This window comes from Leucopleurus acutus (assembly GCF_964270905.1).
Source record: "Leucopleurus acutus genome assembly, chromosome: 20".
Classification (NCBI taxonomy): domain Eukaryota; kingdom Metazoa; phylum Chordata; class Mammalia; order Artiodactyla; family Delphinidae; genus Leucopleurus; species Leucopleurus acutus.
Window position 1 is genome coordinate 53,623,551 of NC_139162.1, and position 23,217 is coordinate 53,646,767.

At 49.1% G+C, this 23,217-nt stretch overlaps 1 protein-coding gene across 1 annotated transcript; it reads right to left on the bottom strand.

Annotated features, from left to right (window-relative positions):
• Nucleotides 1–2,864: 2,864 nt before the first annotated feature.
• Nucleotides 2,865–14,931, bottom strand: SIGLEC5 (sialic acid binding Ig like lectin 5). The gene is made up of 9 exons (XM_082863480.1): nt 14,863–14,931; nt 14,405–14,785; nt 13,903–14,181; nt 13,597–13,644; nt 12,642–12,896; nt 12,275–12,559; nt 11,951–12,050; nt 11,022–11,103; nt 2,865–3,364 (listed from the first exon to the last, which is right to left on the bottom strand). Exons 1-9 carry the CDS (start codon nt 14,897–14,899, stop codon nt 3,173–3,175), a joined length of 1,659 nt encoding a protein of 552 aa, XP_082719606.1. The 5' UTR covers nt 14,900–14,931; the 3' UTR covers nt 2,865–3,172.
• Between the last annotated feature and the right edge of the window lie 8,286 nt (nt 14,932–23,217).

The following is a 23,217-nucleotide window of genomic DNA, read 5'->3' on the forward strand; positions in this document are numbered from 1 at the left end:
TTCCACTGAGGCCACAAGATCCTTTCCCCAATCTGAAAATTTACCATTCATGGAGAATAAGGAAAACTTAGAATGTATTTCTGTGACCCATCAGCTAAACCAGACTTCTGATTCCTTTATTTGAGCTGAATCAGGATGTGGCAGAGCACCAGGCTTAGAAAATGGTCATAAGCCACGTTCTCCGTCATCCAGAGTTCCGTGACAGTATGAGAAAGGGATTAAAAACAAGAACAAACTAGCAACCTACTGGAAAGTGAGGGGAGAAAGGGGAGGAATCTGACACAGGGAAGATTTTCTGCAGGGGGTAGAGTCAGCCCCGAGGGGCAAAGAACTGTGAGAAATGCATTGTGTCTCTGAAGCTAAGTCCCCTCTTCCCTAGGATGAGGAGGTTTTCAGGGGAGACTGAGGAGTTGGCTGTCCCCTGATGAGCACCTCTGTCCTGAGGGACAGAATGTCACCGCTCCCATTCCTCCAGCCCTCTTTCCTCTGCAATTGAGACAGGTCAGGGATCTGCCCCCAGGGGGCACTCCAACCACCCTGCCAGACCCCGGGGAGGTCCTAGCTGACCGGTTGACGCTGTCCATGGTTCTGGATCATAGCTGGGCACTGAGTTCAGGAAAACCCCAACTCCGTCAAGGACCCCAGTCCACAGACACAAGGTCCTGAGCCTCAGGCCAGCAGGGCACCCAAGTGGAGGGGCTTCGGAAGGCTTTCTTTTTTAATTAATGTTGTCATAGTATCTAATTTTGTCTGCTTTTACATTTGACCTTCTCTATCCTTATCATTTAGATGCATATATTGTAAAGGGCATATACTTGGAATAAGAATCCAGGCTGACGCTCTGTTTTTAACGGAAGCATTTATCCAGTATAGTCAATGTAGGTACCCCACGTTACATTTTATCTTCTATATGTGCCACCAATTTCACATTATTTTATCTCTCCATTCTTGTCTTCTTTTGATTTACTAAGTTTTTATAGGATACTTTTAAAGACTTCTAGTTTGTAAGTCATACATTCTATTCTTGTCGTCATTACCATAAAATTCCTGCATGCATAATTAACCTACTAAAGTAAATGAAAACCTCCATCTCCTCCTGGATAATCTGCAGATATTAGAAATGTAAAGTCCACTTACCTCCCCCCACCCCCAGCTTTGGACTTAGCTGTTGTTATTGTCAGGAAATCTTTTTAAGTTTTTGGTCGCACCCCACAGCATGTGGGATCTTAGTTCCCTGACCAGGGATTGAACCCATGCCCCCTGCATTGGAAGGCAGAGTCTGAACCACTGGACCTCTGGGGAACTCCCTACTGTCAGGAATTTTTAAACTATCTTCTATTGTTATTCTACCGGTAGAGAACCTCTCGTGTATTTGTTCTAAATTGTACTGCTTCCTCATTTTTGAATTATCTTTACAGAGTATAGGTTATAAAATTATATTTCAAGACAGTATTTGCTTTCTTCTGCTCTCCACGGTGCTACTTGATAAGTAAGTCAAACTGCTCTTCTTTGGAAGGTAATTGGTCTTTTTTATATATAAATTTATTTAATTTATTTGGCTGCGTTGGGTCTTCGTTGCTGCACGCGGGCTTTCTCTAGTTGCGACGAGCGGGGGCTACTCTTTGTTGTGGTGAGCGGGCTTCTCATTGTGGTGGCTTCTCTTGTTGCAGAGCACAGGCTCTAGGCGCACAGGCTTCAGTAGTTGTGGCACGCGGGCTCAGTAGTTGTGGCTCTTGGGCTCTAGAGCACAGGCTAAGTAGTTGTGGTGCACAGGCTTAGTTGCTCCGCAGCATGTGGGATCTTCCAAGACCAGGGATCGAACCTGTGTCCCCTGCATTGGTGGGTGGATTCTTAACCACTGTGCTACCAGGGAAGTCCCCGTGAAGGACTTTAAATGCTGGGACAGATGCTTGCAATGTACTAAGACCAGGAAGCCACAAACAGGTTTGTGCAGGAGAGTAAGGGTCAGCCCTCTGGCTGTTGGGAAGATCCCTTTAGGGTCCATAAATGAGATAGGGAAGGGACTGGAGGTCAGGAGATGGAAATGTGCTGCAAGAATTGACAGATAAAAGTGAGGCAAGGGGCTTCTCTCGCGGCGCAGTGGTTGAGAGTCCACCTGCCGATGCAGGGGACACGGGTTCGTGCCCCGGTCCGGGAGGATCCCACATGCCGCGGAGCGGCTGGGCCCGTGAGCCATGGCTGCTGAGCCTGCGCGTCCGGAGCCTGTGCTCCTCAACGGGAGAGGCCACAACAGTGAGAGGCCCGCGTACCGCAAAAAGAAAAAAAAAAAAGTGAGGCAAGGAGATAAAGATTATGAACCGAATGTCAGGCTGAGGGGCTGATCTTTCCCTGGGGAGGCTTTGAAGAGTTCTGGGAAGGAGAATGACTTCAACAAGTTGCCACCCTGTCCTCTGTGCCTGGTGTAAAAAATGAATAAAATGAAGCCTCAGTTTAATAGAGTCAGGAGACCAGAGGGAGACCTCTCACGGCCCGTGATGAGCAGAGCCCAACAGGAAGAAGAAAGACGGCTCTTCTTTCCTGGCAAGGACTCTGCCAATGAAAAGCCAGGGACTCTGTTTACTCTAGCCCCCAACTTCCTTCGCCCCTCTATAAAAGCGGTCTCCTTCCCTTGCCGTGTCAGAACTTGCCCATGGCTCATAACGGCTGCAGACCCCAAGTTGCCATGCTCAGCTAACGCCGGATAAACCCATGTTTGCTGGAGAAATGTCTGAGGTCAACACTAGTCACCCCCAGCCTCAGGAGAACTTGCCAGTAGGACCTTTCTCTTCAAGGAAGAGAAACCAGCAGACACTAGGCGCACGCCACATGACGGGACCTCTGTTGGTTGATTTTGATGTGTTCTTTCTTTAATTCTCACACAGCTTTGAGGTAAGACACATGATCTCTGATTTACAGAATGGAAAACTGAGACACAGAGAGATAAAGTGACTTGCTTGCTAACGATGCCTCAGGAAGTGCTGGAACCTGCATTTGATTGAGCCCAGGTCTCTAATCCTGTCACCTGTCTTCCTTCTGCTCTACCTGGGGACATTCATACAGTAGTTAATGCTAATACTGCCACAAAGGCTTCATCAACTAGTGCCTGACTTCTCCTTTTCCCCACAGAGGCTGTGATTCCTCCAGCCAGGACCAAGCTCTGGGCGAGTCCTCACTAGCTTGTGTTGATCTCTGAGTACTCGGTGGTGCTGGTGGCCTCCTGGTCCAAAGGCTCGCGAGCCTTCATCCCGCGAAAGCTGAGGGAGGCGTAATGGAGCTCCTGTTGCTCCCCTGAAGGCGGGGCATCCTCTGCAGGGGACGACGTCTGGTCTGGGGGGCCGTCTGGCCAGGGCTTTTGCCTGGAACTCTGAGTAAAGGGGAGAAAAGGGAGTCAGAGAAGGAGTAAGGCAGGCACTTTCCCCTCCAAGGGAAAGTCGGCCTGAAGGGACATTTATTCATTCATCTTCTTATTCCACACGTGTTTCCTATGAACTCAAATATTCACTCATTCATTTACAGTTTTGTAATACTAAGACTGATTAGGCCATATCAAGGGCTTACGAATCATATTTAACCTTCACAGAAAGCCCCAGTATGAATGATACTCTCATTATCCCCATTTTACAGGTAGGAAAACTGAGGTGGGGAGAGGTAAAGTAACTTGCCCAAGGTCACTCATATAGTAAATGGCAGAGCCAGGACTCAAACCCAGGTCTGCTGTGTTACTGACAGTGTCTCCCGTGCCAAGTCCTGGGCGAGGGGCCAGGTGGACTGTGTGAGAAAACAGACATGGACCCTGACCTCAGGCAGCTTAGTCTGCTAGGAGCACTGGATTAGAGACAAGGAAACAAAGCAAATTTCTAACTTCGTGGTGTACCGTGAGATAGCTTATGCAGAAACCAGAAAAGAGATGGCAATTCTGGTTTCCCTGGTGGCGCAGTGGTTAAGAATCCGCCTGCCAATACAAGGGACATGGGTTCGAGCCCTGGTCCAGGAAGATCCCACATGCCATGGAGCAACTAAGCCCGTGTGCCACAACTACTGAGTCTGCGCTCTAGAGCCTGCGAAACACAACTACTGAGCCCGGGTGCCGTAACTACTGAGCCCGCGTGCCACAACTACTGAAGCCTGCATGCCTAGAGCCTGTGCTCTGCAACAAGAGAAGCCACTGCAATGAGAAGCCCACACACTGCAATGAAGAGTAGCCCCTGCTCTCCACAACTAGAGAAAGCCTGCACGCAGCAACGAAGACCCAACACAGCCATAAATAAATAATTTTTAAAAAGAGATGGCAATCCTGGATCCTGGGCCTGGGCTCCATAAAACAAAAATGAAAATAAAGCAGGACCCAAGTCTCCCAGCAAAGATGGTACCCAGACACTGGTAAGCCATTCCCTTTTCTCTCTCAAGTCTGCCCACACCCCTACATCATCATGCTATAGAAGGGAGTGTTGAAAGCAACATTAACCTTCAAAAGTAGCTCAGAAAGAAAAAAAAAACGAGTTTCAGGTTAGGAACAAATGGTTTTATGACCTCAGCAAAAAAAATAGACTATCCAGACAGAGCTGCCCATATTAGACATGAGCAAGGTAAAATGAAATGACAAAGCAGCTAGGTGTATTGACGCTACTGCAGCCAAAGAGGGAGAAATAAGGATGTGCGTCCATTAATAATAGCCTTACCATATATTAAGAAGGGATTAAATTGGTCATCATAAGGCAACATGCAGCTCAGATGAATAAACAGGAGAAAGTGATATGTGCATTCTTTCATTCAATACCTCTTTGCCGAGTGCTGGCTATGAGTTAGGTGCCATTCTTGCAGATGAGGACATAAGAGGAACTGAAACAGCCCAAAATACCTGCCTTCATGCAGTTCCTTATTAGAGGGGGGAATACTAACATTAGGTAACAGTTGTAAGCAATTTCCCCATGACCTAGGCACATTTCTAAGCATTTCTTGTAACAACCCAATGAAACAGTTACCACCATATCCACAGTCTTATTTCCAGAAGAGAAAATAAAGAAACAGAGAGGTTAACTAACTTGTTCAAGGTCACACAGCTTGGAAGTGGTTGGATCGAGGACTTGAACACAGGAAGTTGAACTCCAGGGACTCTGAAGCTCATCGCTTTACTATTCTGCCCACAGTATGAAAGTTACAGAAAGGTTGAGAGTAAAATAATGGGGAAAACAAAGCTCTCTGTCACAGTTCTGTCACCATCGTGAAAGTGAGAAGAAGAAATTAGGTACATCAGTCAATAACTCTGCAATATCTTTGTATGGTGACATATTGTAACTAGACATCATGGTGATCATTTTGAAACATACAGAAATAGCGAATCACTATGTTGTGTAACAGGAACCAACATAGTGTTGTAGGTCAATTATACTTCAATAATGAGCAAACAAGAAAACTCATAGAAAAAGAGATCAGATTTGTGGTGATCAGAGGCGGGAGACTGGAGGAGGGGGAATTGGATGACGGTGGTCAAAAGGTACAAACTTCCAGTTATAAGATACATAAGTACTAGAAACGTCTGATCTTACCTGGAATTTATGAAATAGGAAATATTTTTTTTTCTGAAGCATATAGGAAATATTTACAAACATTCATCACATACCAGGCCACAGATCAAGTCTCAACAAATTTAAAAAAGATAGGTATCATAAAAACCATGCACTCTGAGAAAAAACTCAGTGTATTTAGAATTTAAGGATGGAAAGACGTTTTAAAATCCCCATACATTTGGATTTTTTTTTAAATCCCCAATAATTTAAGATTCCAAAAAGAAATCACAATAGGGTTTTAGCAATATTTAGAACTGAATGATATTAAAATAACACATTTCAAAATGTGTGGAATGAAATTAAAGTCATATTCTGAGAGAAATTTATCCAAAAATACTTTTATAATGAAAGAAGTGTGCTATATGTTAATAAGCTAAGTATCCAGCTTAAAAACATAGTGAAAGAGGGCTTCCCTGGTGGCGCAGTAGTTGAGAGTAGTTGAGAGTCCGCCTGCCGATGCAGGGGACACGGGTTCGTGCCCCGGTCCGGGAAGATCCCACATGCCGTGGAACGGCTAGGCCCATGAGCCATGGCCGCTGAGCCTGCGCTCCGCAACGGGAGAGGCCACAACGGTGAGAGGCCCGCGTACCGCCAAAAAAAAAAAAAAAAAGTAAAAGGAGCAGCTCTGTGTGGACAAATGGTGGGGAAATGAAAAGAAATTGACTACTGTTCAAACACCCTGCCCACAATCTGAAGTGTCACACGGACTTCCATTACCACACGAGGCAGTCTTGGTGCGCTCACTTCCCCATCATTTATTCAGGGGAGTGAGTCATTTGTTGAAATCTGAAACCTCTCAGAAGAAAAATACACCTGCAGGGGTTGCAGGAGGCTAGGCGTTTCTTCTTCAGTACCTGAAGCCCGAAAGGACCAGCTGATTCTTGAAGGAAACGACATTACATGTGCATCAAACTCAGCTGCTTTGATTCAGCAAGACACGACCGTTAAAAACAAGAATATTACAAATTTTTCAGATGGTATCTTTATCTCTGAAAAGGAATGGTTCAGCAGGCTTATGGATAAGATCTAAGAATTTTCCAGCTACCAATGCAACACGATTCTAAATGGCACCCAAGACCAATTTGTGATTTTTTTAAATTAATTAATTTATTTATTTTTGGCTATGTTGAGTCTTCGTTTCTGTGCGAGGGCTTTCTCTAGTTGCGGCGAGCGGGGGCCACTCTTCATCACGGTGCGCGGGCCTCTCACTGTCGCGGCCTGTCTTGTCGCGGAGCACAGGCTCCAGACGCGCAGGCTCAGTAGTTGTGGCTCACGGGCCCAGTTGCTCCGCGGCATGTGGGATCTTCCCAGACCAGGGCTCGAACCCGTGTCCCCTGCATCGGCAGGCCGATTCTCAACCACTGCGCCACCAGGGAAGCCCCTGTGATTTTTTTTTAATTACAAAAACAACCTCATATGTTTTGAAAAAACTTTTTTTTTTTTTCATTCTGCATACCAGCAATGAGCAATCAGAAAATGCACTTTAGGGGCTTCCCTGGTGGCGCAGTGGTTGAGAGTCCGCCCGCCGATGCAGGGGACACGGGTTCGTGCCCCGGTCCGGGAGGATCCCACATGCCGCGGAGCGGCTGGGCCTGTGGGCCATGGCCGCTGAGCCTGCGCGTCCGGAGCCTGTGCTCTGCAACCGGAGAGGCCACAACAGTGAGAGGCCCGCGTACCGCAAAAAAAAAAAAAAAAAAAAAAAAAAAAAGAAAATGCACTTTAAAAAAAGAGAGCGTCGGCCTCCTGCCTTCCAAGATGGCCCACACTCTATGGAGTGTGCATCTCCCTGAATAAGCCTTCCTTCACTTTGTCTTGCTCTTGAATCCTTGCCTGCGCAAAGCCAAGAGCCCACACTGGGCGGCCATCCCCGGGACGCAGACATGACTTGGGACGTGACCATCCTCTCGTGCCCCCTCTCTCTTTCCTGCGACATCTTTCCTGGCACCCAATGCGGGGCCTCCAAGGCCATCATCTCGATCCGCCTATTGGGCTATGGCTCCCCTCTGAAGGGTGGCTGGGACTTACCCTGAGCCACGTAGATTCGAGTAGCCCGTTAAGGGGCAGCTGACGTCGCCTGCAGGGTCTGGCAGAGACCAGCTCTCTGGCCGTGAAGAAGCGCACTGAGGCCAAGGCTTTCCCCCCTCCGTCTTTCTCATTCTCCTATTGCTCTATCTCTTTGGGCTTGAAAAGGTCCGCCCAGACGACCACCAAACATCCAAATGAAGACCGCGCGGCAAGTAATTGACAACTTGGTTGGGTCTAAAGAACTCCTGCCAGGGGTTTTATCTGGTGGCGCAGTGGTTGAGAACCCGCCTGCCAATGCAGGGGACACGGGTTCGAGCCCTGGTCTGGGAGGATCCCACATGCCTCGGAGCAACTAGGCTCGTGAGCCACAACTACTGAGCCTGCGCGTCTGGAGCCTGTGCTCCGCAACAGGAGAGGCCGCGACAGTGAGAGGCCCGCGCACCGTGATGAAGAATGGCCCCCGCGTGCCGCAACTATAGAAAGCCCTCGCAGAGAAACCGAAGACCCAGCACGGCCAAATATAAAAAAATAAAATAAATAAAATAAAAAATAAAAAAGATAGCATTTACAATAGTAACAATAACTAGTATTTAGGAAGAAAAATGGAAAAAGATGACCAAGACCTGTGTGAAGGAATTGTCTCTCTTTCTTGAAAACATTTTTTAAAAGACTTAAATGAATAGAGATATCCGTTTTTCGTGGGTTAGAAGACTTAAATTCAAAAACAAGTACACTCTTCCTGAATTGATCTATGGGTTCAATGTAATTCCAATCAAAACTCCAACAGGAGTACTTTTTTGGAACTTGACAAACTGACTAACATTTAAATAGAACAACAAAGGGCCAAGGATAGGCAAGACAACTTCTGAAAGAGATTCAGGAGAAGGTTTTGCTCTGTTAGATACCAGGACTTATGTTTGAGTTTATAGATTCTGTTGACTGTAGACACAGTTCTGACTCAGGGACTATAAAATTGACCATTGGAATAGAAGAGGCCACAGAAAGAGGCCCACGGAATTTTGTATGGAATTTTGTATGGCAAAATTGGAATTTTGTATGGAATTTTGATGTATGGCAAAAATGGCATGGCAGATCAGTAGGGGAGGGAGCGAAGGACTATTCTATAAATGAAGGAAGGACATATATAGATCAACACTGCACACCACACACAAAACTCAACTCCCGGTAGATGAAGTCTTTAAATGTCAACAGGAAAACAAAACTTTTCATAGAAACTATACTTGAATATCCTTCTAATCTTAAGATGGGGAAGAGTTTCTTAAATGAGACCCAAAAGGCACTCAATAGAAAAGAGAAGACTGGTAAATATGGTTATATTACAATTCAGAACTTACCATAATCAGAGGTCACCTTTAAAAAAAGTGAAGATAAGCTACTCACTGGGAGAAGATATTTACCATGTATATAACCAGAAAGAAAAAAAAACAGTATAAAAATGTATAAAGAACTCCAACAAATTTAATAAGAAAAAGTCCAACATCCAGTAGGGGAATGGGCCGTAGATGGGACCTGGCATTTTATAGAGAACATGTTCATATGCCACTGAAGACATAGAGAGACTTTTGTTTTCATTGGTAACCAAGGAAATGCAAACCAACACCATAGTGAGATGGTGAGATGACAAAAAAAAAAAAAAATTGAGAAAACCAAGTGTTAGAGAGATTGTAGATCAACAGAATCTGATAAGCACCGATGGGAGTATAAGTGAACGCAGTTGCTTTGGAAAACCATTTGTCATGATCTTGTAAATATGAACTTTACATACACTATGACCTAGTAATTAAATTCTTAAGTAATGCTAAAGAAAAACTCTCACATGTGAACACAGTGAGACACGAATAAGAATGTTCGTAAGAGCAACACCTGGAAACAACTCAAATGTCCATCAATACAAGCTTAGATAATAGACATAATAACAAAATGAATTATTATACAATGGAGAACTGCAACTTTATGTAAAAATAGGAATGACTCTTTGCGACCTAATGTTGCATCTACAAAGCGAGTCCAAGAAGAGTATGCGGAACGTGAAGCCCTTTGTAGGTTCAGAAGCAATTAAACTAAACAGTGTACATTTTGGGTAAACATATATGTGATAACACCAGCAACAAAAGATTCAGAGCAGGGCTACCCTGGTGGCGCAGTGGTTAAGAACTGCCTGCCAATGCAGGGGACACGGGTTCGAGCTCTGGTCCGGGAGGATCCTACATGCCGCGGAGCAACTAAGCCCGTGTGCCACAACTACTGAAGCCCGCGCACCTAGAGCCCGTGCTCCGCAACAAGAGAAGCCACTGCAATGAGAAGCCCGCGCACCGCAACGAAGAGCAGCCCCCGCTCGCCGCAACTAGAGAAAGCCCGCGTGCAGCAACGAAGACCCAACGCAGCCAAAGATAATAAATAAATTAAATAAATAAATTAAAAAAAAAGAGATTCAGAGCAGTGGTTACTGAGGATGGATCAGGGAGCAACATGGGTAGATAAAAGTCATCATCAATGTTTGAAGTCTTAGGTTGGACGGGAGGTTTACATTTGCTTATCATATTATGAAAAACAAAGCGAACACTGCATGTTCCAGTGATGACAGCTTGGTCACGAGCAAAGCATTTTGGATAACTCCACTTAGGGCAACGCGAACCCAATTTTAAAAAAGAGAAGGGGGGTCATGCTGGACAGGGACAGTGAGAGAAAATTGCAACCCCCGCCCTCTCAAGGACTTTACAAATACGATGAGAGGGTGGAGACAGGTAAATATAGTGATGTTGTGTGATGTGACCCTCAGTACAGGGGCGGACACAGAGCTCTGGGGATATAGAGAAGGGAGGGATGGGCACTGACAGGGAGGGAGAGGACAAAGGTTTCCCAGAGTAAGAGATGTTGATATTGGAGCTAGAAGGAGGAGGCGAGGTGGTCTGGTCGAAATGAGGAAGGAAGGGCATTTCAGGTAGAAGGAACTGTACATTCAAAGGCTCCGAGTCATCAGGTAATAGATTGCTATGGAGACAGTGAGAAGGCCAGTGTAGCTGGACCCTACGGCAGGACCAGTGGCTGGAGCGGCCATCAGGGGAGACCTCAGGAAGGACTTCGTATATCAGACCAAGGATTAGGACTCGATTCTCTAAGCAATGGTAGCAAACAACAGCTTTGAAACTCCAGAAGGGCTGGAAAGTACTGGTTTGGGGGAGATCGTTCTGGAAGGCTGTATCTGGCAAAGAGGTGAGGTTGGCTCAGTGGTCAGCAGAGGGCCATTGCGTCTGGGGGATGAAGGGGAAGAACAGAAGGGGAGTCAATGCCCAGGAGTCTGCCCGGGGGGCCAGGGAGGAGCAGGAAATACTGAGGAACTCAGTCTGGACCCACCGAGTGGATACGCCCAGGGCTCCCACTGCAGGAGAAGACGCCCACATCACTCACCCAGGCGATGGTACCCATGACGGGGTCTTCACCATCCACACCCTCTGGTCTCCTGGCTGCCTGCTTTCTGTGGGCTTTCACTCTAGGAGAAGAAACCAGTGGAAGAGAAGAGAAGAAACTGCAGAAGGCCAGCTCGGGCAAAGGCAAGCAGGCTGCCCCCACTCCCTGGTAAGACAACTCAGGCATCCGGACCCTGGAACCGGACTCGGAGGACTTCCTGACATGCAAGTGAGTGCTTCATCCTCCTGGATGACCAGGACCTTGGCCAAGACTGAATTTCCATCCCTAAAGACCCCACTTACACATGAAAACTTGTACGTGAATGTTATTATTATTGGCAAATGATAGCCAAAAAGTGGAAACAACCCAAATGTCCATCAGTGGATGAGCGGATGGGTAGAAACGTGCTCCATTCATACCAGCGAACATTATTCGGAAATAAAAAGGAACAAAGTACCGACACATGCCACAACGTGCACGAACCTTGAAACCATCACGCTAAGCAAAAGGAGTCAGTCACAAGGGACCACATATTTTATGATTCCACAATGTCCGGAATAGACAACTCTAGACGGACTCAGATTCGTGGTTGTCTAGGGCAGGGGACGGATCAGATGGGATGACAAGGGGTGTGCGTTTCCTTTTGGTTTCATTTCAGGGGCTAATGAAAAAGTTCTATCAAAATCATGGTGATGGACACACGACTCTGAATAGACTGAAAGCCAATAAATTGTACACCTTAAACGTATGGGAATTCTATCTCACGAAGGCTGTTTGTTACCTATTCCCCCCCAACCCCGCAAAAAAAAAAAAAAGACCCCCTCTGGATCTAGTCTACTCAGCGCTGCCTTTCTGGGGTTAAATGACCGTTCTCTGGACTGCCTACCACACACACCCCCCTGTGCACCTCCCCAAGAACACAGGCTTACATGCAAAAGAAGATAACACACAAGCACAGTGACAGCAGGGCCATGGCACCGCCACCTGCAAGGGCCCCACCAACCACTCCGGTCAGGGATGCCGGTTTCCCTGCAGAGGAGAGGGCTGTGAGATGAGCTCACTCCCAAGATTCAGTCTCTTGCCTTCCCACCTCCTTGCAGAACTTGCTGGAGAACCCCTTCAGGTCTGAGATGGGGCACCCTGTCCTAGCAACCACCTTCTGTCCAGGCCCCAGCCCCTCTCCCTCCAAGCATCATCTTCTAGGACCTTAACTCCTTTCCCCCTAAGCCTCTGCCCTCAACAGGTCCCCTAACCTGGCAGCAGCAGGACAGTGGCGCTCTGGGCCCCGTGGACGTTCAGGGCCTCGCAGCTGAGTCTGAGGCCAGAGCTGAGCCCCTCGCGGAGGCACAGGGAGCTGTTGGCCCAGGGCCCAGCCGAGCTGGAGGTGACCTTGAAGGAGGCGTTGCTGAAATTCCCCTCCAGCAGCCCCTCCCCCAGCCGCCAGCGCAGGGAGGGGGCCGGCTGGGCTCGGGAGGAACAGTTGCAGTGCAGACCCTCCTCCTCCTGGGAGCAGGAGGGTCCCAGCAGCTGCGGGGGGTCTGTACAGAGGGAGGAGAGTCAGCGGTGCCCCTCCCCTCACCTGGGCCCAGGTGTCCTGCCCCCAGGGGTCCCCGCACTCACAGACCACCGAGAGGCTCAGAGACGTATTCTGGGAGCCCAGAGGGTTCTGAGCTCTGCAGGTGAATTCTCTTTCTGCAGCGCCTAAGCCTGGCAGCTCCAGGATCTTGGTGCTGGAGATGCGGGTGGCGTTCAGGGCTGGGGACGTCCGGAACCAGCTCAGCTGGGCAGGGGGGTTGCTGTCAGCCACACAGAGCAGCTGCAGAGCCTGGCTCTCCGAGATGAGAAGGGATGAGCTGTTTTGTAGAGCCTTGAGGGCTTTGGGGGAAAGTGCAGTGAGAGCTGGGGAAGGCTGAGGTCTCATCCCTCCCGCCTTCCTAGGATCTAGTTGGCCTCTCCCTCTCCTCCCCTGGCCCGCTAGCTTGCTTCGGTGTGGGTTCCAAGGCTGGACCCTCACACCCTAAGGAGGTTGACACAACGTGTCTGGGCCTTGTATCTTCAGGGGAGGCTCAGTGTCTCAATGGGACGTGCCTGGGCTGTTTGGTGGAAAGAGCACAGAGAGCCTCAAGCCTTGGGAAACTGATTCAGTGAAGGCACCAGGAAATGGGACGCAGGCGGTTCTGTGGAGGAAAACCACAGAGCACAACCATGGTGAAGTGAAACGGGCTTTGAACAGAGTGTGTGAGTGCGTATGTGTGTGGTGCGTGTGTGTGTGGCCTGTATGTGTATGTCCATGCGTGTGTGGGTGCATGTGCGTCTGTGCATTTCTGTATGCATCTGTGTGGATGTGTAGAGACGTGGATGTGGATGTGTGTGTGCGTGCATGTGTGTGTGTGTGTGTGTATATGTGTATTGAATCTGTGTGTGGACTAGCGCCTGGGGGGTGGGGGAGAGGGTGGTGATTTTTATCCTCGCTCTTCCCATATGTGACGGCATTCAAGCCCTAATCCCACCCTCTCTGCTTGGAGGTGGTCCCAGGAGCTGGACCCAGCCCCGGAGAAGAGAGGTCCTTTCCTACCTGTGACATTTCTGAAGCAGAGGTTGATACTGAGGTTCCACGGAGCATCTAGGATGGAAAGATATGGCCTTGCTTCAGAGCTGAGCAGTGGGATGGAAACTGACCCAGCACCCAAGGAAGGAAACCAGGAAGTGGGCATGGCTGTCCTCATGGCCTCTCCCCACCTCGGCTCCCAAGGCGCAGATCCATAAAAGAGTGAGCTGGCCCTCGTTCTATCCCTGCCCTCTACACACACACACACACACACACACACACACACACACACAGCCGACTGCCCTCAGGGACCCAGCCCCCCTCCAAACTCACATGACACATTGAGTCGGATGGTTCTCTCCATGGTCACTTGATCTCCTTGGAGTTCCACTCGACAGGTGAGGTTGGTGCCGTGGTCCTGGGGCCTCGGGGTGAAGGTGAGCACCGAGGAGTGGAGGGTCTCTGGGTCCATGGCATCAAGGGCATCCCCCGCCCAGGAGAATGAGAAAACTCTTCCCCCATCACAGACTAGTGACAGGTGGCAAGTCAGGTTTGTGGGGCGGCCGGACTCCAGAGCCTCCAGAAAATGGATGTCAGGTTTCTCTGTTGGGGCTGACGAGAAGAGAGGGAGATGCCTGGGCCCCAGGGGGGTGGGGGCCCAGAATGTGACCCTGAGAGGGACCAGTGCTTCAGAGCCACATCTCACCCCAGGTCCTGTGTCTCTTCTGAACCCCTAAACCCCAAGACCTGGAGTAGGGAGTGGTCCTGTGTCCTGTTCCTGTTCTAATACGGGAGTCTCCACGTCCCAGGGTCCTCTCCTGGGCCCCTGCCATACCTGTCACCTGCAAATTCAGCTTCTTATCTCTGTAGCTGTATTTCCTATCACCTCTCTCCACTCGGAAGAAGTAGACTCCTGTGTCGCTCATCCTGGCATCTCTGATGTTCAGGGAGCAGTTCTTTTTCCTGTGGTCCCGGAGGAGGTGGAATCGGCCCTGGGTCTCTGGCTTCACTTGTCTACCTGGGTTGTCTGTGGCCACAAGATCACTGCGGTGTATGTTGTCCCCTTCCCGGAACCAATAGACGAAGGGTTCTCCATAGGAGTACCACGAACTCCAAGGGTAGGAAAAAGAGCAGGGCACGTAGACATCCAGGCACGCCTGCACCGTCACTGATTCCTGCACTAGGAGCTGGTACCCCCAGTCCTCCTGCAGGGACCCTGGGGGACACAGAGGCTCCGCTGAAGCTCCAGCCCCTCCCCCACCCTTGCCGCCCCTCCTCCCTCGGCCCACTCACCCCCCCAAAGCAGGGGCAGCAGCAGCAGGGGCACCATGTCCGCGTCCGCCAGCGCAGAGCCTGGGTCCAAGTGCCTCAGTCAGGGAAGGAAGCGCCGCGAATGTGGGGAGCGACCGAGGAAGCCCCAACAGGAAGCCAGTGGGTGACAGCGACAGCCTTGGCCAAGCAGAAGGGGAACTTGAACGCCACAGGCCACAGGAGGGGGCAGGTCTCTCCCATTTGCAGCTGCAGACTGCGAGCTACTGAAATGTGAGGCTTGTCTAGGCACCCAAGGCCCCACAGCTGTAGCCCTTCCACTGTTGTCTACACGGGGAAGAGAGCACCACCTGTCCAGCTCCCTGGGGATCAGGGCCTCTGGGAGGTCAAAGAGCAAATTCATTATCACATGTTGAAGGGAGCCCAGGCTGAGGGTCCAGGTGATGGAGGCCTGCCCCCAAGTCAGGAGAAAGGTAAGTTCTCAGCAACAAGCATGTCAGTTGGACATGACTCGGTCCACAGTGGTCACAGAGCTGTGGACACCACCAGTCACCCTGGAGCCTCCTGACCCCATGGAGTTAGGTCCCCGTTCCCATCACTGTCCTCGTCCCAGGCAGCCTCAGACTCTGGTCCTGGTGTTGATGCCCAAAGCAGACCGAGCACAGGGTGTTTCGAATGTGGGAGTTGAAGGCAAGGAGTGCCCGGGTTGGAACCCAGACACCTGCCTACCTACCAACTCACCTGCCACCTGTTCAACTTTACCAAAGTTACTTAGCCTCTCTGTGCCTCAGTTTGCTCATCGGAAAAACAGAGACACTAGCAGAAATGCTGTGTGAGGATTAGATGAGTTCATATGTGTCAAGCGCTTAGGACACAGCCTGGCACCGATACTCGCTCATTCAACTAAGGCTTTGAGGACACCTGCTGTGTGCCATGCCCCCATGTAGCGGCTATGCAGGGGCTGGAGATATAACACAGGATAAGCTCCTAGGTTGGAAAAGGTGAGCCAAAAATCTGAGTGGGGAGACTAACATTTAATAAGAAAATTAAGATACGCAGTCTCAGGGCTTCCCTGGTGGCGCAGTGGTTGAGAGTCCGCCTGCCAATGCAGGGAACGTGGGTTCGTGCCCCGGTCCGGGAAGATCCCACATGCCGTGGAGCGGCTGGGCCCGTGAGCCGTGGCCGCTGGGCCTGCACGTCCGGAGCCTGTGCTCCGCAGCGGGAGAGGCCACAACAGTGAGAGGCCCGCGTACCGCAAAAAAATAAATAAATAAATAAAATAAAGATACACAGTCTCTTGGAGAATAATGTAGTCTAAGGAAACAATTAAAATCAGGAAAGCAGGAACTCCCCTGGTGGCGCAGTGGATAGGACTCCGTGCTCCCAGCGCAGGGGGCCCAGGTTCAGTCCCGCAGGGAACTAGGTCCCACATGCATGCCACAACTAAGAGTTCGCATGCCACAACTAAGGAGCCTCCCTGCCACAACTAAGACCCTGTGCAACCAAATAAATAAATATTGAGAAAAACAGGAAAGCAGAAGAGGAATAATTGAGAACTGCTGAAAGTTTTTAAAACGTGGCTGGGGCAGGCCTCATGGAGAGGGTGACATCTGAGTAAACACATGAAGGAAGTAAGAGAATGACTCCCGTGGGTATCCAGGCAAAAGTGATCCACCCCGAAGGAAGAGCACATTCAAAAGTCCCAAGGTGGGAGCCTGCGTGGTGTGTTTAGCGCAGCTGGATGACGGGGTAGCAGAGTGATTAACGGGGTAAATAAGGAGAGTAGGTCTGAGAGGTATCATAGGTCAGATTATGAAGAAATTTTGAGACTGTTGTAAGAATTTGGCTTTTACTCTGGGTGTATTAGGGTTCTCTAGAAACAGAACCAACAGCATGTGTATACATACATAAAGAGATTCATTATGAGGAACTGGCTCGTGTGATTACAGAGGTTGACAAGTCCCAAGATCTGTGGTCAGCACACTGGAGACCCAGGAGTGCTGATGGTGTGGTTCTAGTTTGAAGGTGTGCAGGCTTAAGACCTAGGAAGAGCTGTTGTTTCAAGTTCGAAGGGAGGAAGAAAACTGATATCCCAGCTGGAATGCATTCAGGCAGGAGGAGTTCCCTTACTCATGGGCGGGTCAGCCCTTTTCTTCTATTCGAGCCTTCAACTGATTGGATGAGGCCCACCCACATTCGGGAGAGCAATCTGCTTTACTCAGTCTACTGATTTAAATATCAATCTCATCCATGGGGTGTATATATATATATATATATATATATATATATATACACACAATGGAATACTACTCGGCCATAAAAAAGAACAAAATTTTGCCATTTGTAGCAACATGGATGGACTTGGAGGGCATTATGCTAGGTGAAATAAGTCAGACAAAGAAAGACAAATACTGTATATCACTTATATGTGAAATCTAAAAAAGAAAACAAACTAGTGAATATAACAAAAAAGAAGCAGATTCACAGACATAGAGAACAAGCTAATGGTTACAATTGCGGGGGGATATAGAGGTGGGGGAGCAGGTTCGAGCCCTGGTCTGGGAAGATCCCACATGCTGCGGAGCAACTAAGCCCGTGCGCCACAACTACTGAGCCCGTGAGCCACAACTACTGAGCCTGCGTGCCACAACTACTGAGGCCCGCACGCCTAGAGCCCGTGCTCCGCAACAAGAGAAGCCACCACAATGAGAAGCCCGTGCACCACAACAAAGAGTAGCCCCCACTCACCGCAACTAGAGAAAGCTGGTGTGTGGCAACAAAGACTCAACACAGCCTAAAAAAAAAAAGGATGTATTGTGCATTATGGAAAATATAGCCAATATTTTGTAATAACTGTAAATGGAAAGTAACCTGTAAAAATTGTATTAAAAATATAAAATTTTTTCAATAAATAAAATAAAATTAAAATGTAAACAAAACAAACAAACAAAAATCAGTCTCATCCAAAAACACCTTCACAGAAACACCCAGAATAATGTTTGACCAAATGTCTGGGCACCTCGTGGCCCAGCCAAGTTGACACATAAAGTGAGTCACCACACTGAGTGAGTTGTTATGATTTCAACAGCGATACTGATGTGTGTGTGTGGTTTTCTTCCACATCACCAAGCGATTAACTCAATTCTGACGCCACCTCCCTAAAGATAGCATCCGATCCCACAGGTTAAGGGCTCAGTCCCACAAAACTGCCTCAACTTCAGACACCAATTACAAGTCCAGGTTGTCACCTGTGCTTCTGATCCACTGGTTACTAGATTATTACAAAGGATATTAAAGGATACACATCAACAACCAGATGAAAAGATGCATAAGGCAAGTTATGCGGGAAGGGGCATGGAATTTCCACGCTCTCCTGGGTACACCATTCTCCCTGAATCTCTACCTGTTCACCGGCCTAGAATCTCTCCAAACCCCATGCTTTCGGATGTTTTGGCGACTTCACTACATAGTCATGATTGATGAAATCAGTGGCCATTGGTCATTGATTCAACTTCTGGGGTCCTCTCTCTTCCCTAGAGGTCAAGGGCATGGGACTGAAAGTTCCAACTCTCTAATCACCTCTAGGGCTTCCCTGGCAACCAAGCCCCATCTTAAGTGCGTCTCAAAAGCGGCTTCATTAAAATAACACAAGACCCCTTTATCCCTCTTATTACTTAGGAAATCCCCAGGTTTTTAGGAGCTCTGTGCCAGAAACAGGGATGAAGACCGAACGTACATATTTCTTATTATAAATCACGATATCGCAGGGGTGAAGGCAGTTCAGGGCTTGAGCAGAAAAGGGGCAGGCTCTGATTTACTTTCACCTGATCACTCTACTTGCTGTTCTGAGCCTAGACTCCTCTGCCAGGGCTGTTGCAAATGCCTGGGATGTGAGATGGGGGTGGCCAGGTCAGACCAGGTGGAGTTGGTGAGAAGCAGACCAGAACCTGAACACCAGAACCCTTTCAGAAGCAAAGGGCCTGTGGTCCAGGAAGATCTGGAGCTGAAGCACCCGTTATATATACCTTACCACAAATGACCTCCAATCCAGACCTCCCCTATCACTGGTTCTGCATACCAACCTCCTCCCCTAATTCATAAAACTTTGACCAAACCCCACTTGGGGAGACAGATTTGAGCTTTGCCTCCTATCTCCTTGCTGGTCGACCACTCAGTCAAGCTTCTTCTTTTCTCAAAAGCCGGTACCATCATACTGGCTTCTAGGTGCATCGAGCAGTGAGAACTTTGCTTGGTTACAGTTGCCGACGTGAAGCCACCATTGCCACAGAGGCAAAGACTTCAAGGGATTTTTTTAAAATATTTATTTATTTATTTTGGCTGCGCCGGGTCTTAGTTGCGGTCCGCGGGATCTTAGTTCCCTGACCAGGGATCGAACCCGGGCCCCCTGCATTGGGAGCACGGAGTCTTAACCACGGGACCACCAGGGACGTCCCTAAGGGATTTTTAAAGAGGATTGGGCGCTCTACTGGGAATGTGTGGAGTGAGAAATGCATATTTGACGCACAAATGGAGAATCAACAGAAGGCACTCATTCTATGAGTCTGGAGTTTAAGGAAAAGTTCTAGCTGGACACACAAACTTGGCCTGTCACCGTGCAGACAGCATTTCAAGTCATGGGCCTAAGAGAGATCAGAGAGGGAGCGAGTTTAATTGGAAAAGATAAGGGAGTTCCCTGATGGCGTAGTGGTTAGGATTCCAGGCTTTCGCTCCTGTGGCCCAGGTTCGGGGAACTGAGATCCCGCAAGCTACACTGCGCTACAAAAAAAAAAAAAAAAAAAAGGAAGAGATGGGGACCATCTCCAGGGGCTCTATGAGCTGCATATCAGACCCAGCTTCCTGCTGAAAATAACTAAAATTACAATTTCATTTTAAAATAAATAATCATTGTAACTGTTCTGAAAATCCTCGAAGCGCTGGCAGGAGAGAGGAATTTTCAGTCCGAAATCTAGGAGAGGGTGGAAATCCAGAGAGGGAACCCAAGTCACACATGCCCTGGGGGAATTCTGAACATGAAAAACTTGAATTTGGGGCTTCATGGACATGAGGATCAAAGTCAGACTAGACGTCAGGGAAGGGAAAAGCGTGGGACTCGCGGTCACACATAGCTTCTGCACACTCTCAGGCTCTGTCTAGGGGGACGGAAACTAGAGCAGGGCCAGCCCTGCAGGTGGGCCTGCACTCCGCACTCCCCCCCCCCATCCCCGGGGTTACCCAGGGCAGAAGCACCTCTAGGCTGGAAGGTCAAGACCCTGCCCTTGAGACACTTGGTGACCTGGCATCTGGAACCTGGGACCATTTACTGAAGTGCTTGCACCTGAAGAAATGTCTCACTGACCAATAAAATACTGAGAAACTATAAGGGACTAAAAATAACTGCATGCATGGGCAAGTGGGGCAAATTATGAACAACAAGATGCAAAAAGACCAAAACCCAACTGCCACTTCTGAGGTGTGGGGAGCAAAAGCAGGGTCCTGCGCACGATCCCTGCACCCAGCACCACCAAGGGGGTGGGCGGACCACCTAAGCTACACCTCTGGCCCGACGCGCCGATCTGCCCCTACCCTCACCCCCTTTAAGGGACCAGCTTGCCCCCTAGAGAGTGAGCAAGGGTACCTTTCTGCAGCACAATAAAGCCCAATACAGCCTTACCTGAATTTCTCATCTGGCCTCTCATCAATTTCTCTTTCTTCTTTTTAACGATTTTTATTTATTTATTTTTGGCTGCCCTGGGTCTTCGTTGCTGCGCGCGGGCTTTCTCTAGTTGCGGCGAGCGGGGGCTACTCTTTGTTGCGGTGCGCGGGCTTCTCACTGTGGTGGCTTCTCTTGTTGCGGAGCATGGGCTCTAGGCGCACGGGCTTCAGTAGTTGTGGCACGTGGGCTCAGTAGTTATGGCCTGCAGGCTCAGTAGTTGTGGCGCACGGGCTTAGTTGCTCCGCGGCATGTGGGATCTTCCTGGACTAGGGATCAAATCCATGTCCCCTGCTTGGCAGGCGGATTCTTAAACACTGAGCCACCAGGGAAGTCCCTCATCAATTTCTATTGATTAAAGGGTCTAAGGACCTGGGTCTACAACACCCTGGTATTACTTCATTCTCTTACCCCATGTTCTGATTCATCTATCAGGAATGGGAGCACAGACACAATCGGTGAGCGGGAAGGAAGCTGCAGCGCATGGACGGAAGGACTAGACGGAAGGATGCTGACTGAACAGAAAAGGAAGTTTCCCCATAACATTGTTACCAAACGCAAGTTCATGTGCCCGATGCACAGTGAAGACAAACCCGAAAGTCAGAGTTTGGAGAAAGGTTTATTCCAGGGCAACGCAGGGCGATGGGTGACTCATGCTTAGAAAAACCTGAACTCCACGGTCTCAGCAAATTTTTTTTTTTTTTTTTTTGCCGTACGCGGGTCTCTCACTGTCGTGGCCTCTCCCGTTGCGGAGCACAGGCTCCGGACGCGCAGGCTCAGCGGCCATGGCTCACGGGCCCAGCCGCTCCACGGCATGTAAGATCTTCATGGACCAGGGCACGAACCCGTGTCCCCTGCATCAGGCAGGCGGACTCTCAACCACTGCGCCACCAGGGAAGCCCTCAACAAGGCATTTTTAAAGGCCAGGTGAGTGAGGGGTGTCCCAGGGTGTGTGATCAGCTCGTGCACAATTCTCTCATCGGTTGATGGTGATCAGTACTTAGGCACCAGAAGGGGGCTACAGAGCTCCTGATCATCAGGTAGTTAATTTCTCCCATTTGGTGGTGGTCTTTAGCATCCGGAAAAACTCAGGAAATATACATGAGATACTATTGTCAGCGTACTTCAGAGAAGAGCTACAGCGGAGGGTATGGGGGAGGGGTCTTTCCCAGGAAGGCCCCGTAGGGTCCTGCTCGGTTGCAACATCTCTGGGGAAGGAAGAGGCTGGACTGGACATCCTCAGAGCTCAATACTTGGCGAGAGCCTGCCTGACAACAAGGCCAGCAAAGCTACAGGGTTAATGATCCTTTTTTCTGTTTTTGGCTGCGCTGCCTGGCACGCGGGATCTTAGTTTCCCCTCTCCCCCCACCCCCTCCCACTCCCACCCTCGCATGGAACTTAGATCCCTAACCAGGGATCAAACCCATGCCCCCTTCAGTGGAAGCACGGAGTCTTAACCACTGGACTGCCAGGGAAGTCCCAACAATTTCTTTTTGAAAATGGAGTTCGATGACACTGACCAAGTTCCGAAACCCTCAGTGCCTGAAGCCAATATACTTCAGAGCTTTTCAAGCGAAGCGAGTCAACACTTGGAGTTGTTTTGTTTTCTCCATCAGGCCAACTTGGGCTGGAACGATCTCGCGTGTGCCTAACACAACCTTGCCCCTCACTGTCAGGCACACACACCCTTACCTACTCTGTCTCAGCCCCTGAAGCTGCCCCAAACCTCCCCGTGAGACTAGTTTCAATGTCCCCGTTCACAGCCCTTCTGTGGACTCCTGGGAAACACGCTGACCTATGTTCATAGTTTTTAGCAACTCCTTCTCTGATGCCCATTAATATAAAATAACAATGACCAAAACCTGCCGTAGAAATAAACAAAGACCAACGTCTTCGTTCAGGCTGCCATAATGAAATACTGGGGGGCTTAAACAAAAGGAAGCTATTTCTCACAGTCCTGGAGGCTGGAAAGTCCAAGATCAAGGGGCAGGCTGATTCGGTTCCCTGGTGAGGAAGACCCATTTCCTGGCTTGCAGGTGGCCACCCTCTCACTGTGTCCTCCTGCAGCAGGAAGAGAGAGATTGAGAGAGCAAACACTGTTCATTCTTCTGATTATAAGGACACTAATTTCATCATGGGGGCTCTACCCTCATGGCCTCACTTAATCCTGTTTACCTCCCAAAAGCCCTACCTCCAAATACCATCACTTCGTGGGTTAGGGCTCCAACATACAGATTTGGGTGGGGAAACAAACATTCAGTCCAAAACAACCAACCAAATGAGAACAAGCAGGGGCTACTTAGAGCTTGCTGTTGTAACTGGAAGTGGGGTCCAGCTGCTCGCCCCTCAAAAGCCAATAAAGAGGTGAGGTTGGTGGAAAGGAAAGTTTGCTTTATTTATTTATTTATTTAATTTTTTTGCTTTATTTTTGATGCTGGTGGGGAGGACACCTGTCCAAAAGCCGACTCCCTGCCTCTGACAATCAGGGGGTGAGAGCTTTTATATACAGAGGGAGGGGGCTACATGCAGAAAGAGCGCTGTCAGCTCGGACAGTCATCTTGAAATTGGTCATCGGTGGTCTGACCAGCATCATCTTAATTGTTTTAGGTAAAGTTAATCTTCAGTTCCAGGGTCGGTTTGTTTCCATTTCTTTGAGGCCAGTTCTCGGA